Source organism: Phalangium opilio, unplaced genomic scaffold (genome assembly GCF_054372755.1).
Source record: "Phalangium opilio isolate 3A_F unplaced genomic scaffold, DU_Popi_V2 ptg000329l_1, whole genome shotgun sequence".
Classification (NCBI taxonomy): Eukaryota; Metazoa; Arthropoda; class Arachnida; order Opiliones; family Phalangiidae; genus Phalangium; species Phalangium opilio.
The window spans coordinates 5,057,140-5,070,216 of NW_028324226.1; the positions used below are offsets into that span (position 1 = coordinate 5,057,140).

At 36.6% G+C, this 13,077-nt stretch overlaps 2 protein-coding genes and 1 long non-coding RNA gene across 5 annotated transcripts in view; 1 reads left to right on the plus strand and 2 right to left on the minus strand.

Moving 5' to 3' along the window:
* Nucleotides 1-13,077, minus strand: part of LOC149610465 (uncharacterized) — a 123,220-nt gene that overhangs the window by 57,514 nt on the left and 52,629 nt on the right. The gene's annotated exons all lie outside the window — the stretch shown is intronic.
* On the plus strand, nt 9,250-10,342 carry LOC149610466 (uncharacterized). Its single transcript, XM_089858866.1, has 2 exons — nt 9,250-9,605; nt 9,670-10,342. Exon 2 carries the CDS (start codon nt 9,679-9,681, stop codon nt 10,147-10,149), a length of 471 nt encoding a protein of 156 aa, XP_089714992.1. The 5' UTR covers nt 9,250-9,605; nt 9,670-9,678; the 3' UTR covers nt 10,150-10,342.
* LOC149610467 (uncharacterized) lies at nt 10,964-12,891 on the minus strand. 2 transcript variants are annotated; one of them, XR_016376507.1, is made up of 2 exons: nt 12,444-12,891; nt 10,964-12,332 (listed from the first exon to the last, which is right to left on the minus strand). It is a non-coding gene; the product is annotated as an uncharacterized LOC149610467 (long non-coding RNA). The 2 variants fall into 2 exon arrangements; XR_016376508.1 differs by having other exon boundaries at nt 12,420-12,891.

The window sequence follows — 13,077 nt, forward strand, 5'->3', positions numbered from 1 at the left end:
AATTGAGACTCACTTATTCATAAAAAACTATTAGCAGACAACAACTTCTAGGGCGGGGCTTTCATTGTCACATGATACATATCAAGGTAAAAATAGATCTCATTATCTTAGGCCTATTTCCTTATCTTATCTGATTTCCAACAATTAGACATATGGCCAATTCACAGGCTATTATCGGCAAAAATATGTTGACTATTCCAAACAAAAACTAAACGTATCAAACAAAGCCGTCATAGAGGGCGTTCCTGAAATGTACATCAGAAATTAAGGGGATGTTCTTAGGGCGATTTAAAGTTCTATGGCATTATGACTCAAGAACAACCGTTTAAAAGTTATGTTTGGAGTGTTCTTAAAGTTTTGTGACAATAAAAACCAACCTAGAGTAACATCAGGGCTAGACTTAATTTTAGAAGTAGGAATGGAGAACGGTTAGTATTTACGTCAATCCAACTCGTACCCCAGTATAGAGCCCCTCCCTCCAACACGTAACGAAAAGTTTAAATTATCTTATTGGCTGCTCACTTAAACTACGTTTTGATGACGTTGCTAACGGGGACGGCGAAAAATACGTAATTCCTTTTTACCTCTGTCACTATGACCCGCCTCTTCTTTCATACCCCTCCGTCCCGGTTAAGGGGGTCCGGGACTTTGACGCGTGCCCAGATTACTCTGTTCTCCATTCCTACTTCTAAAATTAAATCTAGCCCTGGTAACATCTAACACCAGGAATACAGATTTCTTCGACTTGAAATCTTTTAGAAGCCCATACTAACATCTGATTGAGGATAAGGGGAAGGGCTTAAAAGTTTGTCAAACAACACGCTCCTCCTTCCTAGCTTTTCATTGGCTATTGACAAACATATAGGACAGCTGCCAACCCTAGGTCTACTCATTCATGAGGCAAAGATAACGTTTTTACATTCGGGTTCGACTCTCATATGTCGAGGAAATCACGGCCCAGGTCGCTACCTACGTCAATATCACTTGATTACTAAGTTCACGTGTGACGATCTCCAACCCTCCTCCGCTTTAATTCAAGCAAAAAGGCCCAGAAAATGCCCCCTTATAGATTCCAAGCACAAGAAATCTACTTATACATAGTTTACAGAATACAGACTAGGAGGATTCATACCATTTACACAGGGAGGCCAGGCTTCAGGTGTTACAAAGGAAACCTGACTCACGAGTTGAGTCTAAAGCCAGGCCTCCTTGTGTAAATGGTATTCATCCTCCTAGTCTGTAAACTATGTATTCACGCTAACACCCACCAGCTATCGGAGGTATCCCAACCCAGAAACACATCATTTACAAAAACCCATCCTTTTAAAAAATAACCCAAGTAAAAACCCGTCTACCATCTCGCAGCCCAGAATCTTTCCAACAAGTATATACCACTGTATAGTACAGTACAGACTCCATTATACCACGTAACAAAGCTTCAGACGTCTGAGTAAAGTAAAAATAAAATAAATTTGAAAGAAATCCGAGTTCAAAGCTGAAAGAAAGCCCAATGGGATGCTAGAGGAACGCCAACCTCTATTCCCAGGACGCCCAAAACAAAAGAAAGTTAAAGAAATGAAACAAAAAGCGAACCTGCAAACCTTCTACCAGAAGTGAGATGAGACTAGAAGTGAAGGGCTCTAGCATTGGTAATAGATCCTGGCATTAGTGAACAAATTTGAGGATTTTATGCCGCTTCCCACGCGCCTACACTACTGAGAAAAAAATTGGTCGAGTTCCAAAAACATTTCTTACCCCCTTCCCCACAACCTAAAGCGGCCGAACACGGACGCGGCTCCTTGAATCTAGTTCGACCGTCTACCACCGCGAGCGTCTCACGTTTTGGAGGGGAAATTCTGAAACCGCCACCAGAGGGCCAACCGTTGTTGTGTTATCAAGAATATTCACTTTCACCGAGTGAAGAATTTGGTTAGCTCAGTACTTCTAGTCTCATCTCACTTCTGCTTCTACGAAGCTGCTGGAGGAATCAAAGATCGATTTTTCTTAGCCTGTTCTAGATACAGGATTTCTGGTTTTTATAAAAAATAAATAAAAGAGAGCCAAAAAAAAACCTGACTTGGAACGCGAACACGCAACAGGGATAAGACTCGAGGGACGCCAGGGACCAGTAGGTTGAGGAAGGGACAAGCTAAGTTTTATAGAGTAGGGAATCTTACTTATTTTGAAGTAAATCGTTATAATTACTGTACAGGGTGCTGCTAAACACTCAAATAATAACTTGGTAAATCAGGGATGATGGGCCATATGCGACATGCAATGAAAGTCTCCCAGTGTACCTTGCTTTCGCACGCCCCTACTCTTCGGTAGACTATTTTTAAGTGCTGCCGCGTAGCGACATTTTTTTGAATGAGAACTAGCTTCTTTTTTTTTTTAAGACACAGGGGGCATCTTGGACGTTTTCGTACCGTACGACCTTACCGAAACGCTAAGCATTCTGGGAGGACTTCGTTGCGATATGTTGGGGTACAGACAGCAATGTTATATGGGTACGGTATGGTATGGAGGTTTAGGTTTTATTCCTCTCTCTTTCAGGGTAAACGGTGCCATTTAGGGCAAAATTTCATGTTTTGGGTAGTTCTTCTATTCATATACAAGGTGTTCCCAAAAGGTTAGAGTGTTTAATTAAATAAGAAAGTCATTGTCATTCAGTTTCTAACTTAAATTTAAGGGGTCATCTGTAAAACACTCTAATGTTCATAACTCGTAAACTTAGGGCAAAATGTCACAGAAGTTGCATTTTTGACTCAAAATCCGATATCAGGGTTCGTACGAAATTTTTACATTGAAAATCCAGGACTTTTCCAGGTTATCCCAGACCAAATTTTGGCAATATCCCTGACCATTTTAAGGTGTTTACCAGAGCCCACTTCATCACACCTGCCTCATATTTAGAATTGCTCGAAGCATAGCTTAATATACCAAAAGAAATCCCTGACTTTTTAGGAAAACATTTTAAATCCCTGACTTTTTCCCTTATTTTCCATGTCCCTGACTTTTCCAGGTTCCGTAAGAACCCTGCCCATAGAAACCCACTTCAATTCGGTCCAACCACCCTTTTTGAAACACACTCACTGTACAATAATATTACGATGTTCGTCAACCAGCTCATCCACGAACTCTGGCTCTGGAAGAATGTTTCTCAGCCAGAGCATAAGACCCCGAAACTTAATGGAGCGAAATTTATCAACACCTTGTTGCTGGCGGATTCTCAGTGGGCTGTGGCTTGCCTGCGATACTGTATGGGAAACTTAAAAAAAAAAAAGGATCCATCCAACGCACAAAACATCAGACTTCATTTTTCTCATAATACGTTTTTTTCTCGCTCAAAAAAAGAAATAAAAAAGCATCACGTTCAAAACGAATTTCGAGTTTTCATTTTTTGATGAAAAACCGCGCCCCAAACTATTCTAGAACGAAATACAGCTTTCACACACAGACACACAAGCCATTAGTAACCAAAACTAGTAAGTATGACCAAGTAGTTTGGTCAAATTCAAAAATAATGCAAAATTTCATGATTTAAAGTTTTTTTCTTCTCTCTCTAAAAAAATTATGTTTTATAATCATGTCTTTAAACTGAAAACTATAATCATAAGTATTTAAGATATGTTTCATTAGTATGACACTTTACAAGAATCTATGACGTTTCACCTAAGTCACTTCATGACAAGCTCTCAGTAAACCAATGACAAACTTATGGAACACCCATTTAGTCTGTACTAAGCCTTAGACAGCGCCTCATCGGGAGTCGCTTTACGAATATCTATGACGTTTCACCTACGTCACTTCATGAAAAGCTCTCAGTAACCAGTGACAAACTTATGGAACACATTCTTGTGCTACAATATCTGGTACTTCAGTCATTCCATTTTGTTCTCTTATCTATTACTTTTTCTATAGTCTTTGTCCACTAAGATATTTCTTAATAATTCGTTAATGAATTGAGATTGTGCATAATGAACAAACATAGAAACAAAACACTTTCCCAAATAAATACATAGTTTACAGACTATGAGGATTTATACCATTCACACAAGGAGACCAGGCTTCAGGTGTTACACAAGGAGGCCAGACTTCCTGGTGGAGTCAAAAGCCAGGACACCTTGTACAAATGGTATGTATCCTCCTTGTCAGAAAACTATGTATATAATATTACGGCAATGAAGAGTTTCATTCATACTTAATATTATCACGTTACTTATATTATTCATACGGGTACAGAAAAAAATAGAAAAGAAAATGATTTCTTTTCTTAGTAATATGTCCGTCTGAAGGCGTGTGACTAATACTGTCTATTAGAATTAAAGGGATGATGAACTATAGGCGTCAACCATAAGTCAAGGTTACACGATTTATTAAATCGATTTTAATTAGTTCAATAATTATTCTTCATTGATTATTATCTTTTCTTATCCTTGTCCTATTCAAATGAATATTGTTTATGATTAAGTAAAAGGGAGGAAATTACACCCTTTTAATTATTTTTAATTATAATCGTCGCTTGCCGTGTCGCCTTTTAAAATAAACGTTTATCCAACTAAAATGAGGTTGAGATCAAATTCTTTAGAGATGACAAGGACTTGCTCATTACCTTGGCCCCCACTCAGCCTTGAACGATTAAGAATGTTTAACCAGATGTAATTTTAGAAGCAGGAATGGATAACGGTTAGTATTTACTTCAGTCCAACTCATAGCCCAGTATAGAGCCCCTCCCTCCAACACGTAACGAAAAGTTGAAATTATCTTATTGGCTCACTTAAACTACGTTTTGTTGACGTTGCTGACGTGGACGGCGAAAAATACGTAATTCCTTTTTACCTCTGTCGCTATGACACGTCTCTTCTTTCATACCCCTCCGTCCCGTGGAAGGGGGGTCCGGGACTTTGACCCGCGCCCACATTACTCTGTTCTCCATTCCTACTTCTAAAATTAAATCTATCCCTGGTTTAACAGAGTTAAAGATATTCTCTCACCAACGGTCTAGTAACATGATGGCATATTTGCAAATTTTTGATTAGCAAAATAGGTTTATTTATCATCTTTTCGCCGACGCTACGTCCCACGTGTTTATCGAGTTGAAATAATGATACCATCTTATTCGGAGCAAAATAATCTAAAAGGTGGAGTAACTTTCTTTTATCAATGTTTAAAATTGACTTCACCATCCCTTACGCAAAGAAAAAACGCCTAATATAAGAAAAATGGCCCAGGGAAACCCAGAAATCAAGACTCCCCTAAGTATAGTCCCTGAGAATTTCATGGGTGACAATAAACAAATATCGTAAGATCGCTAAAGACATTTTGTCCACTTTTTGTTCATTGTCTTTTAAATCGATTAATTGCAAAAAATATTTGAAAAAAAAAATCGCAAGTTAGAGTAAATACTTAAAATATGCAAAGTAACAGTGGGTCGAATAAAATTCGGATCTAACTTATTAAGTGGCAACTACTTATTAATTTTTGTATTTGCATTCATTATGGTTCAATTTAATTAATTCTGCAGAGGATAAGTAACTAATTTCTCCGTTCTATGTAATTATACTGCTATATTTCTACAATTGCGAGGAGCATAGAGAGGTTTAAGTCCATAACTTACCTAGTACCGTTGTAAATCATGGTTTTACAATTTTATCAGGTGTATTATTTAATTTTTAACATTTTGGAGCTCAGAAATTCATTTGGGAGTACTAAAAATGCTATAAATAGACTATTTTCAAAATTGAGTATGCAGGATCGTCTGCTTGTTTTTAGGATTACTTCGAAGCATCCAAAGACGTTACATAGGGCTTCACCAAATTTGGTCCGTATTGTTTTACGTCAAATCTATCGTCTTTGGGTAAAACAAATTGGATGTTCCTTACTGAGACAACACGCTGGTCGAAGACCAGACTCTATTTTACCCCCGACTTTTGAAAAAGTGTGTACCAAACCTATAAAACGCTAATTTAATTTATTGCTAAAATTTTAATAGGTATAAATTACCGCTTACAGAAGCGACGGCGACGGAAGTCTCAGTGCCTTTGGGGAGAGTGAAGCTGAAGGATGGAGAAATTTGATTAAAAGAATGACCCTACCCTCGATATAATACTCTCTTGCCTTCTACGTATAATAATAATCTAGCATAATAGCTCCAAGAATTCCAGGGACGTAAACGCCCATTCAGACTAGAGACTAAAATCTCACCTTCCCGTCGGTCGTCTCGACCTGTTCAGAAGTGAGAGCAGACGACTTAAACGATTTTTGAACCAAGACTTTTGAAATACTAATATAGCCGAATCCAAAATAACAAATACCATTGAGTTGAGAAAATTACCACTAGAGTGGCCTTTCATCCACAAGGATATAGACCAAATGAACTTTATCACGCGCTTGTGGCGCCATCCCGGTGCAAAAAAGGGAACTAAACGAAAAGGCGGGAAATTTGACGAATTTCAAGAATACATGTAAATGGCCGAAATTCAAGTTCGTTTTCTAGATGGCGACACCATCGTTTGATAAACTTGGTGGCTGTCCGTTCGTCCCGTTGTTTTAAAAGTGTCCCGCGTTCCCCCAATAGGCAGGTTAACGCAAAGGCCACTCTAGTGGTAATTTTCTCAACTCAATGACAAATACCGCATGAATAGTCCTAAACTTTTCATGTATCGTCTGCTAAAGCGTAGCCCACACGATCATGCGCAGGGCCGGAAACAACAAAAATTCTTATAGCACATGTGTCCAGTGATACTCCCGTTTGACTGGAAAATTTTTAGCACATTGTCCGCTGGAGTGCGCAAAAATTGTGTCGCGTCTTCACAGTCAAGCTATCAAAACTTCGGAAAAATTTACTGGTCAACCGTCCAATGACCCCCTTAGTTTTTAGAAAAAATTATTGGACAATGTACAGTGTCGTGTGCTTATTTGCGGCCCTGATCATGCTTCAGTAAGACATGATCAAATGGAGGGCCATCCAGAAAGTTTTGGGGGCCCTGAGGAAAATGAAGAATTTTTGCGCGCCCATAAAGACAGCCCTACAGGTGACCCCCCCTTCTCGACGGCCCTAATAGACTGGGCTATGGCTAAAGAAAAGGCACGGACCCCCCCCCCTCTCGACGGCCCTAATCGACTGGGCTATGGCTAAAGAAAAGGCACGGACCCCCCCTCTCGACGGCCCTAATCGACTGGGCTATGGCTAAAGAAAAGGCACGGACCCCCCCCCTCTCGACGGCCCTAATCGACTGGGCTATGGCTAAAGAAAAGGCACGGACCCCCCCCCCCCTTCTCGACGGCCCTAATCGACTGGGCTATGGCTAAAGAAAAGGCACGGACCCCCCCTCTCGACGGCCCTAATCGACTGGGCTATGGCTAAAGAAAAGGCGCTAACTAGGTGGTACCATCTGGACACTGGCACACTGCAAGACGAAACAGAACATTTTCAAACTAAACCCGCGAATCTTTTACGCGCAGTCGTTGACTTCACCGACATGAATGGAAGATTCTTTTTAGTGTAGTCTGAATGGGGCTTGGGTATTCTTTGTAAGGCATATGTCTACTATAATGTGTGTGTATATTACTAAGCAGGGCGGGGCACTTTGCCCGTTTGGTCGAGATAAATCCATCGGAAAAAGGTTTTTAATATCGTTTGCCTTTAAGTTCCCATTTTTCCCTCGAAATGCGCCCGCCGCCCGGCTTCGTTTTAAGTAGAATAGAAAAGGAGTCGAGGTCGAATGTTCGTTCGTTCGTTCGACAGGGAAATGAAATCACATTTTTTTCTTTCCCTAAAAAGAATTTTTGGTGGCACGGGGCGAAACAAGTTTTCAAATTTTGATATTGACTAAAAAAATAAAAAAAAAAAAAATTGTCTATGTCAAATTGAAACAGCGTGTATTGTAGTAATCAGAAATGAATTAAACGAGAACGTTCCGAAGTAATCAAATGTGCGGTCTAATAGACCTATTCCATAATGTAGGCGTGGGGTGGGGTTCGCTCAGGTAACTGGACACGTGACCAGTAAAACAAAAGCACTTATTAAGTGGTCAATGGCCTTGCACTTAAAATATTTTAAATTAAGGGCCAGTAGACCCCAAATAATTTTATTTTTAAACTGGTCAAGCTAATTTTTAAAGTGGACATTTGTCACCAGTTCATCAAATTTGGTCCGTATTATATTGTCTTTAGATCGATGTCAGTATCAAATATAGTTTAAATTATAAAATGAATTTAACTATTATTAATAATATAATTTCAGCCATACCACTAACTATACAAAAAGGCTACTGACCCCTTCCCCGAGCGAAAAAATATTAAAAAAAAATTTTTAAAACGATGGATATTAATTAAATTTAATATATAAATAATCCTGAGCGAGCTCTGCAATTTTGGTGTCTAGTCAAATGTGATCTCGATCATAAAAGAGAAAACTAAATTTTGATAAATTTGATGCTAAACTATACGAAAACTTCGACTAAGTCAAAAATATAAGATATTATAGGACCTTTCATGAAATTATAGGATAATATAGAACAGGTTCAAAAACATAGGATTTCATAGGAAAAAAATTTATCAAACCTATCCTTTAGCTTATGGAGAAGAAGCAGCGGTATGGATAATTTTCCCCAAAAAAATTACTGGACCCGTAAAACAGGTACGCGTGTTTATGGGAACGTCAGTTTAATCCACTTCTTACGTAACGACCGGGGTGATCACCCAGGATGTTCCCAACAAACTAGATAAATTGTCAAAACATAAGAATAAGGCTTCTATTTTTATTTAACAAAAAAAATAATAAAAAATAAAAATCCAGAACTATCCCAAAATAATATCGAATTTTTTATGTTATCGAATTAAACTGTTACTAGAGGTTATCTATAGAAAGAATTACACCCTTCTGTTTAAAACAAGATGGCCCCGGCCAGATTACACTTTTGCGCGCCCTCTAGTGACTAGAATTAGTATTACTATATTCATTGACCCCGACAAATTTAAAATTTTCAGGTTTTTTTCCATTGTTTATAAAATAGCATTCCGATTATGAATAAAACCAATCTAGTAAGAATTTGGTTTACAGTTTAATTAAATAAGTAATTAACTGTAGTGTTCAAGTCTTGGTGGATTAATTAGGCGAGATATACTAATCAATATCCAAGATTTATTCTACCATATGATTATGGTCATTCGTTACATTGGGTGGCAAGGATGCCGCTTGAGTGCGGATAAAGAAGTGAGGAGTGTTCTCTCCCAAGGTCGGTCAAAATCGTGCAGGCACTATAAGGTTAGAGTATAGAGCCTGTTTTTGGAAGGGAATTTCGCGGTGGCTGGTTGGGAGGGTTGAGAGCGCGCGCCCCCCTAAGATGACGTAGTAGTGTTCCACTAAAGAAGTTCCTCGCGAGAGCCGAGAGAGCACCACGACCACCCTTTGGAAGCGCTTTTTAGTTCTAAATTCTCTCTGGTTTTGAACTTCTGACTCGAGTTTCGCGTTTCAAAATTCAAAGTTTTTTTGGACTGCTGAGGCATGGTTGAGGCGCGTAGGAAGGTCTCTTGGTTTCTACGCACGGCGCTCGCCGAGTCACCGATGCTGCGTTGCATCGTCCTGGCAAGGCTTAGATTTTGTAAGCATGATAATCATTTTGTTTTAAATAATTGGAATTGAAATAACAAAATTTAAAATAATAGATATTTAAAATGCCGGGCTACAACTGTGTGACAGTAGTTGGTTGTGTGAACAACGTCATGAAAACCAAAATCACCGGCGTTTCTTATCACAAGTTTCCTGTTGAAACGTGGGTTCGTAAGAGGTGGATAGAGAAGATTAAAACAGAGAAAATTAATACAAAATACTCGAAAGTTTGGTCGTTACATTTCGCAACTGAAGATTTTGAGTCTGATTTTGAATCTAAACTTCTAAATATAAAGCCTAGAAGATACTTTAAGAAGAATGCAGTTCCTTCCTTATTGCTCGACAATAAATGTAATTCCTACTCCAAAGAAAACTGTGATAAGAATTTAAATATTCCAAATACTCCCAAATTGGACTCGTTGAAGAATAACTCGGCTCCTTCCGTATGTGATAGTCATTCAAAAGAAAACTGTGATAACAATTTAAACATTCCAAAATCTCCCAAGAACAATTATAAGAATGAATTTCATAAATGAAAGGAAAAAAATCCAGTCTCAGGACAGAAAGAAAGAGAAAAAGATGAAAAAAATTGTAACTTAAAAATTTGTAAACCAAAAACTTTTAAAAATTTAAAATCTCAGATGTAGAAAATTATAACCTAAAAATTGTCAACCAAAAATTGTAAACCAAAAAGTTTTTTAAAATTAAAATTTACAGATCTCAAAATAACTTTTTTTCTAATTTCAGAAAAATCATAATTTATATTTAGAAAATTACGCATGTTAAACACAATAATCGTAGTATAATACCATCATTCCCTTCTGACAATACCTTCATTACTAATAATAGTTACAATACCTATACTGAAATATATTTCACTACAATATTTAAAATTCTACTGAAATATGTTATTCTACTAAATTATATCTAGTTTAACCAAAGTACGTAATTTAAATTAAATATATAATTTAACTAAAATATATTAATGTAAACAATAATTATAGTGAACTATTTCACACTTAAATCTTAATATGTGTATTTAATAATAAATATTTCATCCGGATGAATATAAATATTAACATCAATATTAATATTTATGTTAATATATTATTAATCCTGATTATATATTTATATTTATATATATTTAATATTAAGATTTGAGTGTAAAATAGTGTTCACTATAATTATTGTTTGCATTATTATATATTTTAGTTAAATTATATATTTTGATTAAATATATATATATATAATAGAGTAAAATAATAGAGTAAATTTTGTTTGTGAACAATATATATATATATAATTATATAATAATTATATAATAATAATAATATAATAATATAATAATAATTCAAATTCAAATACTTTTTATTAACTCTATAATGCAACATGCTTATAGCACTTTTAATAATAATATTAATGAATAAAACTAGAAGTCCAAACTTAAAAAGACAGACGAGTTTAAAAATAGTATAAGTCTCCTCTCAGGTTCTTCTCCCCGAAATAGTGGAACACTATGACGTCACTAAAGCGAGAGAAACTTTCTACGGAAATTTTCTAGGGCGAACGTTCCGAATGCTCTTGGTTCTCTCCTATATCTTATGCTTAGAAAATGGGGGTTACAATCAATCGATATCTGAGGATGGGCGCCATCTAGGTTGTGTTTGGAATAGGCGGGAATTACGAATATAGCAATACTCTCCCGTGGGATTAAAACCCAGTGACTGTATGAGTCTTAAGATAATGTGAGGGTTTAACAATAAAATTCGAAGATCATTGGCAACTTGTAATATTGCGCTATGCATTTGTAACAGTTTGGTTGAGCTTAATGAGGTAGATTGTAATTCAGATTTAACTTCATTTAAGTCACTATTTTATACTGTCCTTTATGAGGTTATTGTTATTATGGTGAAAAGTTTGTTTAAACTCATTATTTATACTGTCCTTCATGAGGTTATTGTTATTATGGTGAAAACTTGGTCAGTTTGTAAGTCTCGTTAATTTAATTCCCCCTTTCCCAAAGAGAGGGTCTGAAAATTTAAATCACTTGGCAGAGACTGGAGATCTTCAACATTCAGTGACAGACTCTGAATCTCAATGGGCATTTAAAAAACTGTATAAATTTAAATTGAAATTCCAAATTATAATTAAATACTTTTTGTTTGATACGTTGATATTAACGTAATCAATCCTTGAATACTCTATTGGTACTATCAACACCATCGTTAAATTTATTACTTAAATAATATAATTTTTTTTAATATAATAATCAAATTATCGACTTATAATTAGTTAACTTTAAATGAGTATGTTTCATTGATTAAAATTACATTTCTAAAAATTGTTAGGTTGATAGCACTTTCATGTTTCATGTAGAAATTTCATATTTCCGTGGATGGAGAGATGAACATGTTGATTCCGTTTGTCGTTGATTGAAATTAGATTCATTTTGATCATAAATTTCATTTTATATTTTGAGTTGTTGATTTTATGAGATTGTTGATTTTATTTTTATAATTATCACTTACGTAACTGTTATTAGTCGATGAACCCAGCGAGAGTGGAAACTGCCAAAATGATTAGTTGATTCCGTTTGTCGTTGATTGAAATTAGTTTCAATTTGATCATAAATTTCATTTTATATCTTTGAGTTGTGGATTTTATTTTTATAATTATCACGTTATTAGTAGATGAATCATGAACCCAGCGAGAGCGGAAACTGCCAAAATGATTAGTTAATTTTGCAAAGAATCTACCTATTATTTTATGTCAGTTCCGTTAAGTGATCATTTAATTTTAAACTTGCCAAACAAATAGTGAGCAATGATACCTCCGTCCCAAACTAGTTATAGTTTTAAAACGCTGACTCAATACATTTAATTTATTAGTAAATCAACAACGCTGACTCAATACATTTAATTTTATTAGTAAATCAACCTCCCTAACTTTTAAGCAGACGATTCTTCAAAAACGATATCATTGGTGAAATTAGAAAACTCTCTCTGCTTATCGCGCCTTCAGTCGGGGAGAACTTTAATTTCTTTTTTGATTAATATGATAGTATTAATTGTAATGTTTATGTTCCCAAGTAGAAATCTAATCTTGCCTAGGATTAAAAAGATATATAATAATTATTAAATAGCAAAAAAAATTGCAAGGAACACAGCGCTAAAGGCAGTCTGGCGCGCGTGCGAAGTCTGTCTGTCTCTTGGATCTCTCCTCCTCTAGCGCGATACAATATATATTCGACAGCATCCAGTGGCGGGCGTCGGGGAGGTGGGGGGGGGGCGGTCCTCTCTCTCTCTCTCTCTCTCTCGTCTCGTGGCGGGCGTCGGGGCGGTGGGGGGGGGGGGTCCGTATCGTTGTACCTCTCTCTTCTCTTCACTATAATTTATCTGGCTCTATATTACAAGCAAGCGTGGCTTCGTGGTAAGGCGCGCGCTCGGGCGTCTTCACTGACGTCT